The 24124-nt window shown below is 53.1% G+C and overlaps 1 protein-coding gene and 2 long non-coding RNA genes across 14 annotated transcripts in view; 2 read left to right on the top strand and 1 right to left on the bottom strand.

The window, feature by feature from the left end:
• LOC103656758 overlaps window positions 1-7240 on the top strand; it is a 35615-nt gene extending 28375 nt beyond the window's left edge. For 6 of the 12 annotated variants that reach the window (XR_005837599.1, XR_005837594.1, XR_005837595.1 and 3 more), the window contains 4 exons: window positions 2347-3941; window positions 4180-4348; window positions 6285-6405; window positions 7089-7240. This is a non-coding gene — a long non-coding RNA (uncharacterized LOC103656758). The remainder of the gene's footprint in view (window positions 1-2346; window positions 3942-4179; window positions 4349-6284; window positions 6406-7088) is intronic. The other 6 variants (XR_005837601.1, XR_566680.2, XR_005837597.1 and 3 more) reach the window with 5 other exon arrangements.
• The window catches only part of LOC103656760, a 34613-nt gene extending 23387 nt beyond the window's left edge, over window positions 1-11226 (bottom strand). Inside the window, exons 1-3 of the long non-coding RNA XR_005837603.1 lie at window positions 10858-11226; window positions 7111-7806; window positions 3319-3530 (exon numbers count right to left, since the gene is read on the bottom strand). This is a non-coding gene — a long non-coding RNA (uncharacterized LOC103656760). The remainder of the gene's footprint in view (window positions 1-3318; window positions 3531-7110; window positions 7807-10857) is intronic.
• A 4394-nt stretch (window positions 11227-15620) lies between these two features.
• On the top strand, window positions 15621-21582 carry HSP90AA1 (heat shock protein 90 alpha family class A member 1). Its single transcript, XM_040641401.1, has 11 exons — window positions 15621-15776; window positions 16207-16368; window positions 16463-16829; window positions 17185-17318; window positions 17602-17922; window positions 18146-18311; window positions 18469-18659; window positions 18768-18915; window positions 19133-19401; window positions 19785-20118; window positions 20420-21582. Exons 2-11 carry the CDS (start codon window positions 16207-16209, stop codon window positions 20527-20529), a joined length of 2202 nt encoding a protein of 733 aa, XP_040497335.1. The 5' UTR covers window positions 15621-15776; the 3' UTR covers window positions 20530-21582.
• The last annotated feature ends 2542 nt before the right edge of the window (window positions 21583-24124 follow it).

The raw sequence follows: 24124 nt of genomic DNA, 5'->3' as shown, positions 1-24124 counted from the left end.
CCCCCCCCCCCCCCCCCCCGCGTAGTCCCAGGCTTTCCGGATGGGCCCTGCCTTCCTACGGAGCATGCCCCTGCCCCACTGCTTCTCACCTTTATACCTCTGCACATGCCGTCCCCTCCTTTGGCATGCCCTTCTTCTGCCCTGACCACATCTCCCTGACCACTCGGCCCGGTGTCATGGCCATCGGGAAGGGCCCTCACCGTGCTCCCATAACACCCTGAGCCTATTTTTGTCATGGCACTTACATCAGAGTATACAATGATCCATCTTGCGTCTGTCTCCCCAGCGCGGAGCTCCCAGCACAGGAAGTGCATCTTGTAGATCTTTGAGTCCCCAGACCGAGATCAGTGTGTGGCAAATGAAGGGTTAATGAAATCTCTTGCCTCCTAGGAGGAATATCAGGGGCTCGATCTCACAACCCTGAGATCCTGACCTGAGCCGAAATCAAGACACTTAACCAACTGATCCATCCAGGCGCCCCCCCACCGCCCCATTCTGTATTCTTTCATTTACCCTGTAAATTATCTTGGAATGTTTGAAATACTTACGTTTATTTCTATCCAAAACAAAAAGAAACTAGAAATGTTTATAATAAAAAAAAATCTATTATTTAACTTTTTCATTATTTTTATACATCCACTAAGGTCTAAAAATTATTTGAGGCAAGTTATAATAGAAGAAAAAATATCAAACCATAAAACCCCGACCAGCAGAGACTTCTGTCCTGTTGCCCAGGACCAGGTCACCTGGCCCCCTGACCGCTGAGAGGTTGGGGAAGCGAGTAGGGGAGAGGCTGTTGGAAATGACCAAACAGACAACCAAGAGTGTGGGCCACTGAATGTAAATAGCATCTAAGAGTCATTCATCAGATTTCTTTCTCATTCAACCCAGGAGTCCTGCCTCACTAGCAAATAAGGTTCCATCTCTTCAATTTGTAAGCCACTCTGAGCTCTTCTTAAGAAAGGAAATACATTATCTTTTTGAGATCCTCCCCACTCCCACCCAACAGCAAACTCCTGAACACTGGAGCACCATTCGAAGCTCCTTTGGTTGCCAGAAACAAAAGCCCAGCTCCCAGGATCATGAACGAAATGGGGTTGTGGCCTCAGCGCCGAGCCATGGGTAGCGCAGGGGCAGGAGCGCGGCTTCCCTGCCTGCATCTTGAAAGCTGCTCACTGACCATCTCTCGTCTCCGACTCTCCCTGGTGGCTTCAGTATAACCTTGAACATGAGAAGGAGGATAAGCTCTTCCCACCAATTCCAGGGAGAAAACGCTGCGGGAAGGGCTGTGATTGTGATTGCAGTCTGATTCTGTCGCGAACCAGTCACCCCGGCCAAGGCCAGGCGCCCACACTGCAGAGGAGGGAGGTGCGGTACTAAGCTGGGCCACTGGCCAGAGTCCCAGGCTAGGGTGGGTCAGGAACACGGCCCGTGAGCAGAGGAGAAGGAGCGAGCACTGAGCAGGCAGTGGCTGTCCACCACACTGGCCAGCGACCTGCTCCTCCAGGCCATCCCTGCTGAGACTCAGACAGCCTGTGCAGACCAGGACAGTTCAGGGCTGCTGAAGTGGGACTCTGTCCTCACAGCTCCCCGCGAGCAGCGATTCCTCAGGCGGTGGCAAAGGCACCACTCCACCCAGACCGCGCTCAGCCTGGGGCCCGTTCACACCCCACACAGTCTCCTTAGGGCCCCAACAGACAGCTCTGTGGCCAGGTGCACTTCCATCCTTCACCCCCTGCCCAGGATGCCGGCCTCATCTCCCCAGAGCAGAGGCCCTCCGTTCCTCCCAGTCCCAAGCTCAGCTCCATTTCCTAATCCAAGGGGCTTTTCATTCCTTTTGGGAAAACCCCTACTTATATTGGCTTGTTCAGGGGAACAATTTCCTACATAATGAGAAGCTGATGCCCCTCCTAAGAGACTCTTTGTAAGGGTGCTGCTTCTGAGACCAAACCAAGGGTGGTCCATTAACAATTCAAAATCCACTGCCCGGGGTGCCTGGGTGGCTCAGTCAGTTAAGTGTCTGCCTTCAGCTCAGGTCATGATCCCCGGGTCCTGGGATCGAGCCCCACATTCGGCGGGGAGTCTGCTTCTCCCTCTCCCTCTGCTGCTCCCCCTGCTGGTGCTCCCTCTCTCTCTGTCAAATACATAAATAAAATCTTTTAAAAAAAAATCCACTGCCATTTATTGAGCACTTACTATGTACAAGGCCATCTCCCCTCCTTCATCTAATTTAACCCCCCAAATACTCGCAGAAAGTAGATATAATTAATCCCATCTGACTGATAGAAATTCCCACAAGGCAAGCGTGTGACAGAACCTGAATGTGAACCTGACTTTTGATTCCAGGGCGCCTGAATCTGGATTATAGAAGTCTGTGATCTGCGGGGGCCCAAGTCACGGAAGCGCTTGGCTCACTGACGTCTACACATGCACACAGCTGTTTAGTGCAGGGATTGCCCCCACCACGTGTGCATATGCTCGGGGCACCACCAGCTGTGGCCTCATGGGATTCCAAGAGCAAAGAGCCTTTGGCCCCTAAAATCAAGTTAGCCCCCCATACCCCGTGCTCAGAGAGGCACCAACACCCATTCCAGGCTGGAGGAAAATCTCTTACATGTGGCTCAGAGAGACAGCCTGTATGGCCCAGTGAGGTGCCTTTCTAAGGGACTTTCAAGGGGGATTGCCCAGAGCCACAAACTTCTGAACCCAACCAGAACCTTACACCCTTCAGGGCAGCTTGCCTCCATCATCACAACAGAGCTGTGATGGGGCCTGAGAAGATATGTAACAAGTTCTGGTTCTGGCTGCGGGCCTTCTAGCCCAGACTAAGAGAGTGCCCGACCCACGACTTCCAGAAGTGCCACCTTCCTCGGTAACTCGGGGGATGCCGATGAGCCCAGCAGCATCCTCGAGTCACCCAGCTCCTTTCAGACCCGTGTTCAGATTTCCAGGTAGGAAGAGAACATACTATGTATTTTAATCCACTGACAGTTCCCAGGGCAAGTCGAAGGAAGCCAGGGTGTGCCCTGCTGGGTCCGGTCTGCGCTTATCCTGCACACCCCACGGGGCCCAGCATGCAGCAGGTGCTCGGTACATGTGTTAGATGTATTTCAGCCTAATACAGGAGAGGTCCCCCCAACAAAGCTGTTCTCACCCTCTCCCTCCAGCCACTGTCGTTTGCTCTGTTGCCAGCTTGCCCCCCGGGTGCCCTGGTGGCCACTATCCCAAGGCAGGCTTCCAGTTGGTTCGGGTGGAACGCGTTTCTTACACGGAGGGAAACCCTGGCACCGCCCTCACGGAGATCTGCCTCACCCTTACCAACAGATGATTCCACGGCTCTGTTGTGTTTGTGTTGCCATCGGGGCTCTCGTTCATTGGCGCCCAGAGAAAGTCCGGACTGTTCCCTGGGTGTTGGATGCCTGTGTCCGGATCCAGCGCTCGTCTCCCTGCTCTCGGCTCCTCTGGTTCCCTGTGCTCCGTGCCCCTGCGTCCTCGGGCTTCCACTGGAGATGAGGCCGAGGCCGAGAGTTCTATGAGATCAGCAACCATTCCTGTTGTTTATATTGCTAACGGCACGTGGACCGCGGCTTGACATGGCTATTCTGAACATTTCTACCTAAGTTAACCGGCCGTCCAGCCCACCTGGCAGCACCACAGAATGGCAAAACAGTGTCTTTATCTTTCTCATTCATCACCTTGTCTGCCTCTTCTTCTCTCATTGCACCTCCTGGGGGCCCACTACATACCCTAGCAATGCCTAGGAGGGTACCGGGTCCGCGCCCGGAGTGCACGTGACGAATGACCACAGTACAGGGCTACCGCATGTACATGAAGAACNGCCATGGGAGGAAAGAGGAGGGAGACAGTACCCATCCCGTGGCTCCCCGAGGAGGTGGCTCCAGAGACAACCTTCAGCACCTGTTCACAGAGATAGAACACAGGTGGGAGGAGGCATGTGGGGTAGGTGGTGGTTTCGTGCTGAAGACTTTGGACTTGATCCTAACATCAAAGTGAACCACGGAAGGAGCCGAGCCATGGAGGGACTGTCACATATGGTGCCTAGAGATGTCCCTCTGGCCTCTGGTTAGACATGGAGGGTGGGACATTTGTAGTCACCTCTGCTCCTCCCAGAGCCCCTCACAGATGGTGGTAGAGATGATACATGTGTGTCTCACACAGAATGAAGGAACGAGACAAGAAAGCCGGAGGAGGGAGCAGTGAACCGAGTGTCGGGTGGCAGGAAGCAGACGGACAGGCAGCAGCGGGCCTTCCCTTAGTCTTCCGTGCAGTCACAGCCCCCAGCTGGGGCCCTGTCCAGCGCCCTTGGGAATTCGAATGACAGAAGGAGGTACTAAAATGCCAACTGTAAAGTTTTTGTGATTTGTGGGTGAGGGCCCAGCAGTGTCAGCATCTATAGGTCTTTGAAAGTGGTCTGTCTCTAGAGAGGAACTTTACAGGTAAGGAAACTGAGGCCCACAGAAGTCAATCTCCCCAAGGCTCCATAGTGTGACAGTGGAGCAGGGATTCAGACCAGTGCCCGTAAAGACATGAAAAGATAATCTCTTCTAATTTTTATCTTTAAACATCTATAAATGAAATAATTATGTAAAAATCCCCCCTTTTGGAATACTACTCAGCCATCAAAAAAATGAAATCCAGGGGCGCCTGGGTGGCTCAGTTGGTTAAGTGACTGCCTTTGGTCATGATCCTGGAGTCCCTGGAGTCAGATCAATCAAGGAAATGCAAATTAAAAGGACAGTGAGATACCATCTTACACCCACCAGACGGGCAGAAATGCTAATATGGCAGACCAGGTGCTCGAGACGGTGAGAATTAAGAGACTCACTTCCTGCTGGGAGTGTCGGGGAACATTTTAAAGGCAGTTTGGCTGCATCTGCTAAAATGGATGAGTGTAAAACCCAGTGTAACCGGGAGACGTGACTAGAATGTCCATAGCAGCATAGAGTTTATAGTAACGAAGTCCGGAGACAACCCAGATGTTTACCCACAGAACAGACACACAAATCGCAGTAGAGTTGTGTGGTGGACTATTATGCGGCAGGAAAAAAGGAGTAAGCTGCTGTTGTACGAGTCGGAACGAATACATTTCTACAAACAGCGTCGAGAAAAAAGTTATAGATACATGTGATAACCATTTATTTAAATTCAAACACATCCGACATGTAAGGACACACATACGGATGTGGTAAAACAGCTCAGCCCTCTCGGTAACGTCCTGTATCCTAAGCGGGGCGGCCAGCACGCGGCTGCTAACATTGTCATCACTCCTTGTAGTTGATCCATATGACAGATCTGAATGCTCAGGGGACTCACGGGGAGCCTGGCTCCCCTCACTGCTGCCATCCTTCCTCAAAAAGGACAGAAGTTGGGAGGCTTGCCTACAATTCTCTTTTAAAGGGGGAGTTTTTAAATAATGATTTCAGTTATAGATTTTTAAAAGATAAAAATCAGAAGAGATCCCGTTAGTGACAGGAACACCGGTGAGGCACAGGCAGGGAAATCACGGCAGGGTGGTGGGCACAAAAGTAGACGTGGTGCCTGGCTTCTCACCCGTGAGAATAGCCCACAGGCGCCTAACTGGCTCAGCTGATAGAACATGTGACTCTTGACCTCAGGGTCGTGAGTTTGAGCCCCACGTTGGGCATAGGGCTTATATTGAGGAGGAGGAGAAGGAGGACCACTGACACCCTGCTAAAGCATGCTGTCGGGGTTAATTCACTAGTTCTAATTGGGTTATCAGGATTAAATGTTGAGTGAAATGTAGTGTTGGGTTTATTTATCCTGTTGGGTTTTTTAAAGGTATTCTCTGCGCCTAGTATGGGGGCTTGAAGTCACGACCCCGAGATCAAGAGTCCTATGCTCCACCGACTGGGCCGGCCGGGCACCCCTGGCCTATATTTCAAGTGAAATGCCAAGTTGCTGGAAGGGCTCTGAACGTAAAGGCGGGCATGTCGTCTGCTGCTCAGAATAATTGTGAAGTCGCTGACAAATTGTCCTTATTGTGCAGCCCTTGGCAGCTTGAACTCTGAAGTTTGCCGTGTGATCTGCCACGACATAGTCGTTGGGACACACTTGTCTGCCCTACTTCAGGGAAGTTATGAGGCTTTGCAGTGTGCAAGTTTCCCGTCCCTCACTGGGTGCTCAGTTCTGTTTAATAATGCACTTACACAACAGCTGGTCCGTCCTCCAGTGAAGGACTTTAGAACCATACTAAGACAAGTGGAACCTGGTCCAGCTGTCCCTCCCTACCCCCATTTTTCCAGATGAGGAAACAGGCTTCAAGAGGAAGACCCTTGCCCCAAAATCAGCAGAGGCTGACAGAAGAGGGACAAAGAAGCAGACATGTCCTCTCCCTGGGGCTCTTAAAGGAGTGGCCTTTTCCAGGTAGGTGAAAGGGAAGGGCATGGGCCAAGGTGTGAAGGAGCAGGATGCTGGGGGGCAAGAGGGGACACTTTATTGTGGGGTTTGGAGGTGAGGGGAGAAGCAGCAGGACCAGCTTTTGGAGAGCCTGGTGAGCCCAGCTCAGGACCCAAAAATGACAGCAACCCCTTTCGTGGCAAGGTGGCCAGACCAAGGTGCTCACTGCCTGGTCAACTGGCCACATGGGCAGAATCCTAACTGACCGGCAGATGCCCCCTGCCTCAGTACAGACAAAAAGGAACTGTCAGCTGGGGACATCACACCCGCTCATTCCCCCACCTCAATCAGAATCAATAGTCCCTCTGGGTCAGCTGGGCCTGTTCTTCCACTGGCTGAACAAGACGCTGCATCCAGGTGGGGGTCAGACTAAAGGGCTTTGTCCTTGTGACAGCCCCCGTGACAGCCGGGATGAAGAAGGGAGCAGGGAGGGTAGGCCCACTCCACCACCCTCATGGCCCAAGAGAGATCCAGGGGAGGTCGAGAAGAGGAGCGGGGAAGGCTGGGCATGCTAACTCTCCCTGTTAGCACTCAGATGATTCCAGTTTTGGCTTTTTTAACCTTCCTGCCTTTCTTCCTATATGAGGTTTTAGCAGTGAAATACATTTTTTTTTTTTAATTTCCAAAAATTGCCTCCCATTTTCTTCTAGACCGTGTTTCCTCCCTACTCACCGAAAGGCTGGAAGCTTTGCCGTGGACTTTTCAGGGCGAGACATTAATGGTGGTGATCTAGACTGGATCTCACATAATTCTCTCCTAATTCTCCCGTTCACAAGAAATAAACAAACATGAAATCCCTGAACATCAAAGCCGTTTCCTGTTAGAGACCCCAAACAACCCATCAACTGGCCAGTAGATGGCGCCAAAGGTTAGTTACTGCCTTTGGGCCCAGGGGCTCTAACCCGGTGCCTTCACACACGTGCTCAAGGCCTTTCCATACCTAGATGGCCACCTGCTCTGTCTTGAGTCGGTGGGGGACGGGGTGGTGGGGGCGGGGGGAGGAGGTGGAAAAGACAAAGTCTAAGTTTAATTCAGCCCCATGGGAAGGGGAGAAGGCTTGTAGAGTGAATTTGGCCTGAGGGGATTTCTCTGCCAAGCTTGGCAAGACACTTGTCGCCTGGAGAAGGATCTTGCAGGAGGAACTGCTCTGAGGTTCCAGGCACGTTTGGGGAACAACTGAGTGTGGACAGAGAAGGGTCTGGGAAGAAAGACCAGGGCCAGACCATAAAGTCCTTGCGTTGCTGCAGTCATCTTTGTTCAGTGAAGGAATGAAAACAGGCCATGAAGATGTTTCATCTGAGGGTGATCGCTTCATGGGAGGGCGTCATTCCCGCTGCCTGTGGAGGCTGGAGGAGTGGAGGAGGGAGGCTGGAACAGAACCAGAACACAATGCAGCAGCATATTCTTGCCCCCCTCCCCCTGCTGTCACCCTGTCCTGTTCTCCCTCCCTCTGCCTCTGCTTCTCTGCTACGCTCTTCTTCAACTCCAGGCCACCTGGTCAGGGCTGACAGTGATGTCGTCCCCTTGAGACAGTCCAGGGTGCGGGGGGTTTGGGGGAGAGGTGTTCTGCAGCTGGCGTTCCAGGCCCTAGAGCGCCGAGAGCACCGAGGGCAGGTGCGGAGATGGGGAGTCTGTGGGTCTCAGGCAGCAGACAAGGAGTCCGGAGGTGGCATGAGCTGGGCATCTGGGCCCCAGGTCTTGAATGCCTGCACAGGTACTGCTGGCTTGGTGCCCCGGGATCCCTGGGCATTCCTGCACTGGGAGTGGGCAGATGAGAACAGGAATGAAGGTAGAACAGGTAAATCCAGCAAGAACCAGCTGCAGGTGGCCAGGGCACGGGGGCTGAAGGGCTGGGGCAGGGTGGGCCTCCGAGGATGGAGAGAAAGGGCATTTAAAAGGAAAAATCCAGCAGACTTGGCAGCATTCAGAATGTGGGGGCTGAGGGATGAGTCAAAGATGACTCACAGGTTTGAAGGTGAATCAAGGGAAAGTGACGGTGCTTCCAGGAAGAAGTTCGAGCCCACGCCCAGGGCTGCTGTTCTTGGGGTTTGAAGAACTGGTCTGGACTGTCCCACGTGTCATTTGCGTGTTTATAGTCTGTCTCTCCCCCGCTAGAATGTAAGCCCCTGAAGATGCTGCCTGAGACCGTCCTGCTCCGTGCGCCTTGCCTGGGGGGCTCAGAGCAGGCCAGGAGAGGCAGCCTGGGGCTTCTGCAGGAGGGAGAGTGGGAGCCCGGGTGGGACAGGGAGGGGGTCACATTGCACCCCTGCCTAGGCACAGCCTCCTCCTGTCCCTCCAGGTTCCCAGCTCTTCGCTAGACTGAGACTGCATCCTGGGGCAGCCCTGTGCCTGCCAAGCAGATCCAGCTCCCTTCCTTCCCATCCACCCCTCCCACCGTGTCCTTGCTCACACCCCAGGGTCCTGTTGCTGGGTGCCCATCCACTTGGATGTGCCACACACAGTTCAGCCCAACATGGCGACACTGAACAGGTCACCTGCTGCTCTGGCCTGGGCCCCACGTTCCCCAGGGTGACTGCAGTGTTCCCCACGCAGGCTCCTACAGGCTCCTCCACCTCTCCTGGACTGTTAGCTCGTCCTCCTTGGTCTCCACAAGCCTGCGCCTTCTTCACCCAGCAGTTCTGCAGGTGCGGGCCTACTCAGCTCTCCCTGGGCCTGACCTCCATGCGCACAAGGGTCAGAGTGGAGCACTGTCAGAACGGTGGGGCCCAGGGACAGCCTCCCATGCCTCCTGTGCTTCTTGGGCCATGTTCCGAGTCCCCTGGCGCAGTGCAGTGCGGCATCTGGCCCCTACCTCTTGCTTCGGCCCCAGTGGCCACCCTGCCCCTTGCAGGCTGTGCACCCATCTCACAGAAAAGGCTTTTCTGGCCTCCATTTTCTTTCCTTCCTCGCCTTGTCCCTGTTCCCTACGACTCCTCATATTCCTTCTAGATTTCACTTTTGCAGATGCCCTTCCCCACCTCCCCCCACCAGCAGCTAACACTGCTCTCCTCCGGTCTCAGGACCCTCCCAGCACTCCTCAGTTTACAAATCCGTGTACTTGCGTGGCATTGGCTTCATGTTTCCACCATGCATGCAGTGACCTAATTTTGCACCCACTGCATCCCAGGGCCTGAACACGGGCTTTCCGTCAGCAGAGATAAAATGGATGGTGCTCAGTGAACAACAGGATACCATTTCCCCTGTCAAAATAGCCACATTCTGCTGACAGCAATGGGAGAGGAGGGCAAAGGAGTGTTTGTGGTGCCTCCTTCTGGTGACAGCATGTGCAAGTTAACAGGGAAGTTACTAACCCCATCTGGGCCTTCCAGGAATGGCTGCCCAGCTGGGCCTCAAAGGATGGGTCAAAACTGGCCAGGAAAAGAACAGTTTGGGTACCACAGTGTCCCCAGTTTTATAGTTGGTCAGTTTGGGTACCACAGTGTCCCCAGTTTTATAGTTGGTCAGTGGAAATCCTCTTCAGAGCCAACTCTAAGTGGCCAGGTCACTCCACCATGATGCTGGCCGCATCACTGCACCTCCCCTCACTCCCAGAGCCTATCCCTTCACTTCCTTTGGGACCCTGCTCTCAGCCCTCCCCTTCCTGCTCAAGCAGTGAGCCCAAACCCATCAGATGGGTACAAGTGCAGGACAGCATCATGGTGACCTGGCGACCGCCAGCGCAGGCCACCCTGTCTCCCTGCCCTCCATTAAGAGAACAGCACATCCTTACACTCAACTAATGAATCATCGAACTTTACATCAAAAACCAGGGATGTACTGTATGGTGACTAACATAATATAATAAAAAGAAGAGAGAGAGAGAACAGCACGTCCATCGCATGCCAGGTGCTTTGGGGTTCCCTGGGGTCAGCTCACGGCATCCACACCATCCTTACCGTGATCATCACTACTGTAGAGATGAGAAGACCAAGGCACAGAGAGGTTGAGCAGCTCGCTCAAAGTGACACAGCCACTAGGTGGCAGGGACAGGGCTCACAGTCCAGCTGCAGACCCGTGCTTTAACCAACACCATCCTCTTCCTGGTCAACTGTATCTCTTTCCAAAATAGAAGCCACTGAGTTTTCCTTATCATTATAACTCAATTCTGAACATTTCCTCTAGCTCTTTGCTAAACATCAATTCTTTTTTTTTTTTTTTTTTAAGATTTTACAAATTTGACAGGGAACACAAGCAGGGGGAGCAGCCCAGGGGGAAGCAGACTCCCCACTGAGCAGGGAGCCCGATTTGGGACTCGATCCCAGTACCAGGATCATGACCTGAGCCAAAGGCAGACGCTTAACCAGCCGAGCCACCCGGGTGCCATTAAACATCAATTTTTAAAAAACAGCTTTATGAGGCATAAATGACACGCAATAAACCGCACGTGTTTAAAGTACAATTTGATATGTTTGGACATACCCGCACACCTGTGAAACCGAGACTGCAAGCAAGACGGTGAGTAGATGCATCTCCCTGAGCTTCGTCGTCGCCCCTCCGTCCGCCTCCCCAGCGCCTGCCGTCCCACCCGCCAGGCTGCCACAGATCCACTTTCTGCCACTAAAGGTTAGCTTGCATTTTCTAAAATTATATCAATGACTGGCATCTTCCCTTCAGCATGATGATTTTGCATACAGAATATTCCAGCATACACCATAATCTGGGCCGTAAAAGAAGTCTCAATAAATTTGAAAGGATTCAAATCATGCAGAATATGTTCTTTGACCACAATGGAATGAAATACTAGAAATCAGTAGCAAGGGGCACCTGAGTGGCTCAGTCAGTTAAGCATCTGACTTCAGCTCAGGTCATGATCCCAAGGTCCCCGGATTGAGCCCTGCATCAGCCTCCCTGCTCAGTGGGGAGTCTGCTTGTCCCTCTTCCCTCCGCCCCTCTCCCTGCTCTGCTTATGCTCTCTCTCTCTCAAATAAAGTAAAAATAAAAGAAATCAGTAACTAAAAGATTTCTGGAAAACCTCCAAATATTTGGAAGCTAACACATTTATAAATCATCCACGGGTCAAAGAAGAAATCAAAAAGGAAATCGAAGACTTATTTGTTTACTTTATACACATGTGCAGTCAGAGCATGCCAGGCCCTGTCCTGGGTCATTTCCAAAAACAGACTTTGCTCGTTTAAGTCTCGTAGCCCTACAAGAAAACAAGTCTTCTCACGCCCCTGCTGCAGACGCAGGTGGAGTAAGTGACCTGCCCAGTCCGCGTGGGTAGGCAGGAGCAGAACTGATATTCAAACCCAGGCTTCCTGGGTCCAGAGTCTGTGCCCTGTGTTCCAGCTTAACGGAGGGACGCCAAAGGTGATCACTTTGGGACCAGCGCACCAAGTATTAGGGAGCTAATCTGCAGGACTTGATATGTAACAGAAACACAGTGGAGGAAACAGGAGGAGAGTGGATGTGAAAGGAGGTGGGGGGCAGAGAAGAGTAGGGGTTGGAGGGCTCGCTGGAGTGGGTGAGCACGTGCCATGCTGGGGGGTCCCACATTCTGAGAACCTATTTATACGAGGGGATTGGGCCTGGGAAGAAGGCAAGTCGAGGTGGGAAGGGACCCTAGGGAAATGCGGGAGCTGAAAGTCCACGGGGACATTAATTACAAGAAAAAGAGAGGGAACAGTGTCCAGGCCAGACAGTGTGGGGGCAGTTTAGAGTGAGGTTTACAAAGGTGACAGGGAGCACAGTGGGAGCAGAGACAAATAGGAAGGTGGGGTGTCCTGCAGAGCCCATGAGCCTGGTTAAGGCAGCCGTCTTTCTTCTCGGAATGCTGAGGTGTCCAAGGCTTTGGGGAGTGTGTGGAAGAGGGCACTGCCAAGATCAGATCTGGGTTCGAAAAGCCCACCCTGGCTACAGGGTGGAGACAGGTGCAGTCGGGGCTACAGAGGTCTAGGTGAGCAGCTGGTGATGACGACAGGGGTGAGGGACTTGGGGAAGGAAGTGGAGCGTGAAGGTGGACAGAAGCAAATGGATCCGAGGGGCATTTAGGAGGCAGAAATGGCAAGCTCGTGCCAGATCCCCTGTGGGGGTGCTTGCGGGTTCTGGAAGGTGGTGGTATAGTCACCTGGGTGGTGAGTCCTGAGAGAAGACCAGGTAGGTGGGGCGCTGGGAGAGTCCCAGCCCAGGCTTTTCTGTGCATTATCTGCACAAAGGTACTGTCCAGGAGCTCCAGAGAAAGGCCTGAGAGGGGGCCAAGTCTGCAGAGACGGAGAAGGAGCCGCTAGCAGGCGGGAGAACACACTGGTGATGGAATGGAGGCAATGCGGGTTAGTGTGGAATGTTGTCCAGAGGTCAAGGTGGAGCAGGACAACAAAGTTCTCCTATTTAGTAACTAAGGCAGGAAGGAGAGAGCTGGAAAGCCGGGAGGCCGTGGCGGGAGGGAGGGAGGGAGGGTTGTTAATGTTTGGACCAGCTGGGAAACTGATTCCTGCAGAGCCCTTGGGGCAAGTTCTGCGGACCAGAGGCAGGTGAAGGCTCTGGAAACCGACAAATTCAGAGATGGGGCTTTGAAATAGCCCACCAGAAGTGGGGTAGAAAGGAAGAAGTGGGCCAGGCCTCCGGGTCAGGAGAGCAGGAGGGCCGCCCTGGGGTGCAGGTCCTGGGGTGCAGGTGGAGGAGATCTCACAGAGCCGACTGTGGGTCGGGAGCCGGCACGCCGACTGCTCCTCTTCCTTCCCTCCGCCCACCTCCCCCAACCCCCGCCCCCAGCCCAGGCTGCAGGGAAAACCCGGGGACAGCTCTCAGATACGGCTGGGGGCAGAAATACATTTTACAGGGTGCCCCAGCCAATGCACAATGCCCGCCTCCCCTGACCACGTGGCTGGAAGTTTCCACTCTATTTTTCCTATTTTAATGTCAGTTAAGAAGCCCTGTGTTCATTTCATACAGTCCTAATGGGCCCCAAGGCCCAGTGTGAAAACCCCGTTCCTGTTAAAGCAGGGTTTCCCCAGAGATGAGGGTGGAGGGAGAGTTCAGACAGGTTTGTTTACAACGTAAGGAGCTTCCAGATTGTTCCGGGGCTGGGGGCGGGGGGAGGATGGGGTGTTGGGAGGAGCTAGCCACAAAGGAGCCCAGGGCAGGGCTAGGTTTACGGGACTCACAGTGCTCCAGGTGGGGGTCCTCAGATGTGAAACCACCTGGTGGCTGACCTGGGCGGTGGCTAAGGGCCCCTCCCCTCCGAGATTCTCAGGATTATAGAAACTGGCTTTTGGAGTGAGTTAATCCCCCCAAGGGTGAACTAGATCCTTCACATGGAGACCTCAAATTATGTAAAATAGGCAATAAAGAAGATGGGCTTTACAAAATCATGGTGGGTGTACTGGGTGAGTCCGCATTAGTTCAATGATCCTGGAATTCTAGGCTAGTGTGAAGGACATGGTTTTAGGGCAAACCAAAGGCAGGTAGAGGTGACAGGTATTAAGGAGAGCTCTTGTGATGAGCACTGGGTGTTACATATAAATGAATCACTAAATTCTCCTAAAACACACACACACACCCCAAAGCATGGAGCGCGGGTTTGGAGAACTCAGGCCTCTGTAATTGTCCATTTCAACACTTCCCCTTGTGCACAGCGTGGCCTAAGAAAAGGACCAGCCCCCAAATCCAAGCAGGGCCTGCATGTGTGGAGATCATCTGGCAATGGGGAAAGGCAGCAATGACCCTGTCACCTGCTGGCGTTCCTCGTCCCACCCTCAGAACCGGACCCCTGGAGTGCAACCAGGCCCCTGGGGCTTCCCTTATCCCAATCATGAGGGCACAGAGGGCAAGCTGAGGACAAAGCAGAAGCTGACACCCCACAAACCCCCCCAAGATGAGATATATGTGACATTCTTCAGGCACCCCTGGCTGCCCTAAAGCTAAGGTAAGGAAAAACAAAGAGTTAAGAGATCACAATTCTGCAAGAGAGGAGTCTCCCTCAGTTTACAATTATCTTAGCGATCTAAAGAACAAAGCATTTCTATCAATAACCTAGCTTCCAGAAGGAAATGTAGATACAATTAAATGTCCTTCTACCCTGCAGCCCATTGACAGATACTCAAAGTGGGCAGTGTAACATTGCTCCCAGAAGCCCCCAACTATCTTCATATTAATGCCTTGCTACAAGGAAGAACGTTCGCCTGTCAGGCCCCGTCTGGAATCCAGTAGGTCCTCTTTAGCATTTGAGAGTGCTTTCTCAACCTCCCTGTATCCTTACCTCCCCCTACCCAATAGTATATAATCAGCCACCCCTCACAACCAGGGCAGAAGCTCTTTCTGCCCAAGGGTCCTATCCCCCTGCTTTAATAAACCACCATTTTGCACCAAAGACATCTTGAGAATTCTTTCTTGATGGTGGGCTCTGGACCTCAACCCACCGAACCTCACCTATAGTCCCGAACCTCACCACCAACATCCCCACGTGTCTAGGGGCTCCCTCTGATCAAGACAGAAACCAGGGTTCGGCTTCGCCTGCCCACGTGCATGCGCTGGTCACCCCTCACAGCCCGTCAGGCGCTGGCACCTCCGCACCCCTTAACCAGGCTGGGAGCTGGGGTGTCCGCGTCAGGAGGCTCTGGCAGGCACCTGTTGCCCCAATTCCAGGGCCCGGAATCCATCATCGCTGCCCTGGCCGAAGAGATGGGGACGCTGTACATCTGAAAGTCCAGTCGTAGCCCGGAGCCTCTGATCACTACCCCAGGCATACAGATGCGGGGCGACCCCTCTCCCTTCCTCGAGCCCCTGAACCCGGCCTCAAAGCCCTAGACCGGGCCTAGGGCCCCCGGTAACCGGTGCACACCCCGACGCTGCTGGGGCGGGCCCTGGTGCCGAGGGTCCCGAAGCCCATACAGCCTGGGGACACTATAAGAATTGTTAAGCTGGCGAACTTGCCGAAGGAACGAGCGCACGCGCCCCGTACAGGCCTGGGGCGAGCTCCGCTGCGCCCGCGCGCGCCCTGTTGGCGGTGCAGGCCCGGGGTGGGGGCAGGGGAGCCGGCGTGAGCCGCTCAGGGGGCGGTGGCCCCGGAAGGCGCGAGACCTTCGCGAGAGTTCCAAGCTGCGCCGGCGCACTGAGACGGGCGCGGGCACGCGCGCGGCGGCGGTTGGGGGTGGGGCGCTCGGGCCGGGCCCGCGCGCGCCCGGGAGAGGGGCGGGGCCGCGGGCAGGGCGCAGGCGCAAGCGCGCGGCCGCGGCGGCGGTTGGGGAGGGTTCTTCCGGAAGGTTCGGGAGGCTTCTGGAAAAGGCGCCGCGCGCCGGGCGGGCCCGCGTCTATATAAGGGAAGCGCGGGGGCGGCGCGCCAGTTGCTTCTGCGTCGTGGTGCTGCGTCTTCGCGGTTCCCGTGCGGTCCATTAGCCGAGGTGAGGGGGCGGTTGGGGGGGGTCGCCGGGGGCCGGGGACGGCGGGGGTCGAGGGCGGCGGGCGCGGGGCAGGCTCCCCTGAGGCCCCGGGCCCGTAAGGGCGGCGCGGCCGAGCTCTGGGCGGCGGAGGCCTCGGGCCTGTTGCGGCCCCGACCACCGCCCGTGGGAAGGGAAGGGTGCCCCCAGGCCCGCGGGGACCCCCGGCCGCGGCTCGGATGGGGGTTCTCGGGGGCTCTGGCTCCGGGCGGGGGTCCCCGCGGGCCCGTGGCGCCCGGTGGCGGCGGCGTGCGCACGGCCCTCGTTGTCGCAGCTGGAAATGAGGTCATCCTTTGTCGGCGGCCCCCGGCTCGGGCCGGCGGGCGCGGGCCTCCCGGAGGACCGGGCCGGGGGGCGCGGGGGCGGCACGTAACCGGCCCCGCGGCCCTTGCAGATGCCTGAGGAAACCCAGACCCAAGACCAGCCGATGGAGGAGGAGGAGGTGGAGACGTTCGCCTTCCAGGCGGAGATCGCCCAGTTGATGTCCCTGATTATCAACACCTTCTACTCGAATAAGGAGATCTTTCTCAGAGAGCTGATTTCCAACTCGTCCGATGTAAGTGTGCTGCTGCGGAACGCGCGGTCGTGGCTGCGGGGGAAGCCCCCTCCCCCGGGAGCTCTGCCCTTACCTCCCTGTGTTTTGTTAATAGGCTTTGGACAAAATCAGATACGAGAGCTTGACCGATCCCAGTAAGCTAGACTCTGGGAAGGAGCTGCACATTAACCTCATTCCAAACAAGCAAGATAGAACCCTCACCATCGTGGATACCGGGATTGGCATGACCAAGGCTGATTTGATCAATAACCTTGGTACTATTGCCAAGTCTGGAACCAAAGCGTTCATGGAAGCTTTGCAGGCTGGTGCGGATATTTCTATGATCGGCCAGTTTGGTGTCGGGTTCTATTCTGCCTACTTGGTTGCCGAGAAAGTGACGGTGATCACCAAGCACAACGATGATGAGCAGTATGCCTGGGAGTCTTCTGCAGGGGGCTCGTTCACAGTGCGGACTGATACAGGTAGGCACCCGGTGGGACGGTTTCCTGGGTCACTCCGTTGTGTGGGGAGGGCCCGGTGCTGCAGGCCGGGGACCCCTGAGGATGCTGTGGAATTGGCAAGAATGTGTTTGTTCCGGTCTGTTCTGCACCAAGCCTAGTAAGCACGTGACACAGGAGCGGGGAGCTTTTAGTTTCTGATCTGGGGCCAGGCAGTTAACTGCCCCGGATTCTCCTTCTGTAGTAACTGTGAATGCCACTTGGTAGCTTGCTCCGAAACTGTTGGGTGTGGTGTGGAGAGCTGAATTGTGTTTTTTTTCCCCCCAACACCTTAATGTGTCCATTCAGATAGAAATTGAGTCCATTTATCTCCCTACAGGTGAACCTATGGGTCGGGGGACAAAGGTTATCCTGCATCTGAAAGAAGACCAGACGGAGTACCTGGAGGAAAGGAGAATAAAGGAGATTGTGAAGAAGCACTCCCAGTTTATTGGCTATCCCATTACTCTCTTTGTGAGTGTCCTCATGGGGTGTGGGTACTAAAACCAGCAAGCTGCAGTTTTTAGTGCTTGGATCTGTTGATGAGGGAGAGACCCAGACTTGGAATTGACTGTACTAGTCTGAAGTTATTTTATTGTCAATGTATGCAGGGTTGTTTAGGTAGATATATTGAGTAGAAGCTTCTTGGCCGCTAAACGCTTCTTTCGGTATTTTACGCTTTGGTGTTAAGTGCACACACCATTCAGAGTGATTCCAGAATGCAGAGGTGACGGTGATTCTGCATCTTCTTTTGAAGGTGGAGAAGGAACGCGATAAAGAGGTCAGCGATGATGAGGCTGAAGAAAAGGAAGAGAAAGAGGAAGAAAAAGAAAAGGAAGAGAAGGAGTCTGATGACAAACCTGAAATAGAAGATGTTGGTTCTGATGAGGAGGAGGAGGAGAAGAAGGATGGTGACAAGAAGAAGAAAAAGAAGATCAAGGAGAAATACATCGATCAGGAAGAATTGAACAAGACAAAGCCTATTTGGACCAGAAACCCTGACGATATTACCAATGAGGAATATGGAGAATTTTACAAGAGTTTGACCAATGACTGGGAAGATCACTTGGCGGTGAAGGTGGGTGCCCGGTGCTTCAGAGCTAGTCTGTGTCTCTGCGGGTTGTCTGAGGTGGTTGAGGTGTGGGTTGCTGCCAAGGGCTCTTGTCATTCCGAGCCCTTGTCCTCTCTCCCGAAAAGCTCTTTCAGTCTGTGACTGCAAGTGTTCGCGGGTCGGGCGAGGTGACCTTCAGTGAAGGCTGCTTGCATGGTCCCTTGATGATTCTCCATGTGCTTTCTTACAGCATTTTTCAGTGGAAGGACAGTTGGAGTTCAGAGCTCTTCTCTTTGTACCAAGACGTGCTCCCTTTGACCTGTTCGAGAACAGAAAGAAAAAGAACAACATTAAGTTGTACGTTCGCAGAGTTTTCATCATGGATAACTGCGAGGAGCTAATCCCCGAGTATCTGAGTAAGTGGGCGGGCGTGAGGCTCGATCCCGGCCAGTGCTTCATCTCCGCGCTGTGGCTTCGGGCATGTGGGGCAGGAGATCGTTTTTGGTGGAGTTTGTGTATCTGTGGATCGAGTCCTTAGGAGGACTTTGAGCGCATTTGCTTCTATTTTTTCAGATTTCATTAGAGGCGTGGTGGACTCTGAGGATCTTCCTCTAAATATTTCCCGTGAGATGCTGCAGCAAAGCAAAATTTTAAAAGTTATCAGGAAGAACTTGGTCAAAAAGTGCTTGGAACTCTTCACCGAACTGGCTGAAGACAAAGAGAACTACAAAAAGTTTTACGAGCAGTTCTCGAAAAACATCAAGGTTGGTGTGGACACTTTGATCCTTACTAGCAATAGTCCTCGTGGCTTGTCAGATTTAAAGTGATCGTTTTTAATGCAGAGGAAGTTCAAAGCTCACGTTGTCTTTTAGCTGGGAATACACGAAGACTCTCAGAATCGGAAGAAGCTCTCAGAGCTGTTACGATACTACACGTCTGCTTCTGGGGATGAGATGGTTTCTCTCAAGGACTATTGCACCAGAATGAAGGAGAACCAGAAACACATCTATTACATCACAGGTAAGACGACAGGTGTACAGTCACCTGTTCTTACAACCTCCTGGGAGCCGTGTGTTCTATGCACGTGGCTTTACACATCAGCTCCTAGGGACTAATTTAGGCAAGGCCACGTGGGCTGGGCCACGTCTGGGGTTAGATCTGACTAGAGTTTGCAAAAGTCCGAAGGAAATGAAGTCACTTCCTGTTAAAAGTCTGTAACTTTCTACCAACCCCTCAGGTGAGACCAAGGACCAGGTAGCGAACTCCGCCTTCGTGGAGCGTCTTCGGAAGCATGGCCTGGAAGTGATCTATATGATAGAGCCCATCGATGAGTACTGCGTCCAGCAGCTGAAGGAATTTGAGGGGAAGACGTTAGTGTCCGTCACCAAAGAGGGCTTGGAACTTCCAGAAGATGAAGAAGAGAAAAAGAAACAGGAAGAGAAAAAAACAAAGTTTGAAAACCTGTGCAAGATCATGAAGGACATCTTGGAGAAAAAAGTAGAAAAGGTGCATGAGAACAGTGCTCCTGTCTGCCTCAGGCATCTGGTGGTGGGCTGCTTTCTAGAGGCCTGTGGGTGTGTTCCAAGCTTGTCCTCCATAGGCACTTTCTCCCCTATGTGTTTTCTGAACTTACATACAAATGGAAAATTAAGATTTTCTATGTAGTGAGAGAAAACTCTTAACCTTCTTGAAGACCTGGAGAGTGTTAGGATGTGCAGGAAGAAAGTTCCAGATACTTAAATTTGCAGGCAGTATTTCTGATTCATGAATATACAGTACTTGGAGTCCTTAGGTTTCATTTTACAATAAAGCTGATAGTGGTACTGAAAAGTTAGAATAACAGAATTTTCCTAGGTGCATTTCTCACTTTGTGCTTTGATGACATACAGGTGGTTGTGTCAAACCGATTGGTGACCTCCCCATGCTGCATCGTCACGAGCACGTATGGCTGGACGGCGAATATGGAGAGGATCATGAAGGCACAAGCCTTGAGAGACAACTCCACCATGGGCTACATGGCCGCGAAGAAGCACCTGGAGATAAACCCTGACCACTCCATCATTGAGACCTTGCGGCAGAAGGCAGAGGCTGACAAGAACGACAAGTCGGTGAAGGATCTGGTCATCCTGCTCTACGAGACCGCTCTCCTGTCGTCAGGCTTCAGTCTGGAAGACCCGCAGACACACGCTAACAGGATCTACAGAATGATCAAGCTCGGTCTCGGTGAGCTTCCTGCAGCCCCGAGGTTTCGGGGGAACCCAGTGTGGTGCAGCGTGGAGGCGGGGGTGGGGGGCCGCCGGCCACTTGAACAGCATGGGGGGGGTCAGATCCTGTGAGGCAACCTCTTAAAGGCCCCTATTTTACTAAAGGGCTCAGTAGGCCTTTTGCTGAGAAAGGCTAAAAAAATGAAAGCACCTTTCACCACCGGGTAAATGTTCAGCCTTTAAAGTGGGTAGAGACCAGCCGTCTTGGGCTAATGGGCCGGCTTCGAGAAATCTAACGCGAGGGTTTTCTTTCCGAACAGGCATTGATGAAGACGACCCCACCGCTGATGATAGCAGTGCCGCCGTGAGCGAAGAGATGCCACCCCTCGAAGGTGACGACGACACGTCACGCATGGAGGAAGTCGACTAAGCGCCGCCCAAGAGCTACTTGTACATGTATTCAGTACTTTATCTTCATTCCCTCTGATAATATATTTTCAAGGATGTTTTTCTTTATTTTTGTTAACATTTTAAGAATCTGTATGGCATGACAATAACTACCTAAGGGGAAGATAAGATTTCTTTCTGTTTCTGAGTGTGATGCTGTGACGTGTAGGAAGCAAAGCCCAGCTAGTTTTTCTTTCCTAGTTCCACGCTGGCTTATTGTAACCAGACAAGGTAACATTTGTTGTGAGGTGTGCGTAACCCAACGTTAACTGTGTGGTCTAAAGTGTTTAGCTACCAAGCGGATTCCTTAGTAAGACCAAATTTTTTTTTGTCACTGAAATGTTCTGAGCTCTACCTTGATGTTCAAAAGAGAACTGTTGGTTAAAACAACTTTCACCTTCTAGGATCTACTTTTTAAATCTTCTATCCCCTGTAGTTATCAACTGCATGTACCAGGCCTCTAGAAACTAGTAGTTAAACTGAACCAACTGGATGGGAGTAACTACGTACAGGGCTTGTTTTCCAAAGAAGAGCGTTTGGAGTAGCGGAATTCTAAGCCTACTTGGCGTGTTGTAAAGCTGTTGAAGAAGTAACTCAGCAAGTTCTGTGAGTGGAAATGTAGTGCTCAAGTCACATTCTGCTTTAAAAGGTTGTAACAAATACAAATTAAAAAAAAAGTCCTGTGAAAATGTTTTGTTTGGAGGGATCGTGGGAGTTCTAGGTGGCAGGGCAGCCCCGGAATGGAAGAAGTTGAGGTATACACATGGCGCCTATTAGGAGATGTAAGGAAAGAAGGAGGTGGTTACCACTGAAGTCTTCACGACCTTGCCCGTGCGCGCCGAGGTGGCAGCTGGCAGGGGGCATATTCTAGAGCGCACGGAAGGGAATGAGAATATCACGCAACATGCGTTCTCTGTATTCTGTGTCCCATTTCCTCACAGACAATTCCTTTCTCAGGGTTTTCACGTCCAAACCGCTGTTTTGTAGTATTTGTAAAACCCACTCTATGCCCTAAATATAGCTCCTTAATACCTGAGCCTTAGGAATATCAGTTCTTTACCCAGTCTTACTGCCGTCCCACCTGACATCCTCTTATTCTCTGGTTCTTCACTGAGCCTCAGGCAAGATGCACCGAGGGGTGATTGCGGAGCCCATGAGCCGCAGTGGGGAGAAGGTGAGCTCGTCTTAAACGAGAACCGGTCGAGTGGGTAGGCTCCCCCTGTGGGAGCTGGGGGCCTCAATGGCCAACCTAAAATTGAGTGTTTGTGGAAAATGGGTGGTAGCAGGTCCATACGGGATTTGGAGGCTGAGGTCACATAAACCATGACCGTGACTAACCTCAGAGGGACAGGCCAGAAGAGAACTCGGAGTTGCGCCTCCTGGGGAGGGTGGGCCCCTGGCCCTCGGTAGCCGCTGGGCGCCTGGCAAATGGTAATCACATTTAATCTTCAAAATCCTCTCAGAGGATTCCCCTCAGACGAGCAGGAATTGCCTACATTGAGGTGTCTATTTGGTTCCAAATTCACCTCCAAAGCCCAGTCGTGCTGCTGTTTTGCTGTTCAGTGAAAGATGTTACTAGCTGGGAGAAGTGTGAGGTTTTCACACTAGAAGGAATGCCAGGAAGGGCAAAGGGGAAGTTTCTTCCGTGTTTCCTGAGTCCAGTAAGAGTGCTGAAGATTGCGTCAGACACGGGACGGAGTCCACAGAGCACCTCTAGTAAGTGATCTCCCAGCTGAGTTACTGAGAAGGCGCTCGAGGCAGATGTGTGCCATCTGGAAGCATCACCCAGTGACCCCGTTTGGAACCCGGACCACGAGGAAGACGGGTGCTCAGCACGGTGGGCGAGGAGCTCGCTGATCCGAGAACACGGTGGCCTCAAAATCCGGGGTTGCTTCACACTTTCCGTAACTAGTCCCCTCCCGCTGAGGAGGGACAGACTGGGTCACGGGTTACAGAGTTGTAGGCAACCCGCAAGGAAGCGACAGAGATGGAATGAGAACAAGACATGAATTTAGCGAAGTCCTAAGTTAGGAAGATAATACACAAAAACCTACTGAACTTAGGCCAGCATCAAACAATTGTTAAATCTTTAAAAATTAATTCAGGGACACCCGGGTGTCTGAGTTGGTTAAGTGTCTGACCCTTGATTTCGGCTCAGGTCACAATCAGGGTCGTGACTTCAAGCCCCGCCTCAGGCTTGGGGGGAGTCTGATTTTCCCCCTTTCCCTGGGTTTGTGCCCCCCCCCAGCTCGCTCGCTCTCTCAAATCTTAGAAAAGCGTTCATAGTATATGAAACAAATTTTATGAAAGGTGTTGCAGGACCTGTTGATAACCAACGAGCTGCCGAGCTTTACCATTTGACACCTCGACGACTGGAGAGTGTCCAGTGACGGGCGACATCCCTAAGCTGTGGATTCTCATCAGAAGCCTGACACTTGGTGAAAAGACAGAACAAACTCCATACTCCACTCATAAATTTAGAACTCATAAAGTTCTAGAAAAGGCAGGAAGTGGCTCAGTGGGTTGCCCAGGGCCAGAAGTCCTGGTGGGGGTTGCCAGGGGCGGAGTTTGGGGAGCAGTGGAAGTCCAGAAACCTGATGAGCTGATGACTGCATGATGATATTAAAATCCAATGAGCTTGGGACGCCCGGGTGGCTCAGTCGGTGAAGCATCTGCCTTCCACTCAGGTCATGATCTCAGGGTCTTGGGATCAAGCCCCGCATCAGGCTCCCTGCTCAGCAGAAAGCCTGCTTTTCCCTCTCCCCCTCCCCCTGCTTGTGTTCCCTCTCTTGCTGTCTCTCTCTCTCTGTCAAATACATAAATAAAATATTTGAAGAGGAAAGAAAAAGGAAAGGAAAAGAAAAAAAAAGAAAGGAAAAGAAAGGAAAAACAGTAACGCCTGATAGAGCTGTCTGGCGCTTTCTAGGTGGCGGGCTTCCCAGGTGCCGGGTGTTGAGCAAGAGCTGAGTGGAGCAGCTTTTCCGAGCAAGGGGCTCCGCCTCCCGGGGCCTTTCCCGCCTGGCCTAGAGCTTAGCTCCCCCAGGCTCGCCCCTACCACACACTCTGGGGTGTGATGGAGCCGCAGCCTGAGCCTCCTGTCCTCCAGGAGGTTTTCCTCCACTACCTCTGCCCTCCTTATCCCTCGGTCGTCTCCATTTCTAGGAGCTCCTCGCAGGCACACGTTCCCCAGGTTTGTATCGAACAGCCGAGAGCGAGGCCCCACAGGTGAACCGTGTCATGCGGAAGGCCAGCTAAGCCACGGCAGCTGGCACGAAGGCCGGAGGGCTCCCGCTGAGGTACGAGCACACCAAGGAGGGGCTCTGCTGGCGGGGCAGGGTCTGGGGAAGCTTCTAGAAGGGACTGACTGTTGCGGTAAAGCTGACCTGATCTCAGCAAGGAGGAGAGGGGAAGGAGGGACCGTGCCTCACCAGGCTTGAGAGCTGGACACTCGGCCTGGGAAAGGGACCTGCGCACAGGCTGACTGACGAGAGAGCTGGAGGTGACCGTGGGTAACTGTGTGCCCTGGACGCTGGCCATGAGCCCCAGCCTCGGACCAGAGACTGGCTGGCAGCGCACCT

The sequence above is a fragment of the Ursus maritimus genome, unplaced genomic scaffold, assembly GCF_017311325.1.
Source record: "Ursus maritimus isolate PB19 unplaced genomic scaffold, ASM1731132v1 scaffold_25, whole genome shotgun sequence".
NCBI classification, from domain to species: Eukaryota; Metazoa; Chordata; class Mammalia; order Carnivora; family Ursidae; genus Ursus; species Ursus maritimus.
This window is presented reverse-complemented; position numbering and strand designations above follow the sequence as displayed.

Coding starts and splice junctions, on each gene's coding strand:
- HSP90AA1 (XM_040641401.1), top strand. CDS start 16,207: ATGCCTGAGGAAACCCAGACCCAAGACCAGCCGATGGAGGAGGAGGAG. Junction 17,319..17,601: donor GCTATCCCATTACTCTCTTT/GTGAGTGTCCTC, acceptor CTTCTTTTGAAG/GTGGAGAAGGAACGCGATAA. Junction 17,923..18,145: donor AAGATCACTTGGCGGTGAAG/GTGGGTGCCCGG, acceptor GCTTTCTTACAG/CATTTTTCAGTGGAAGGACA.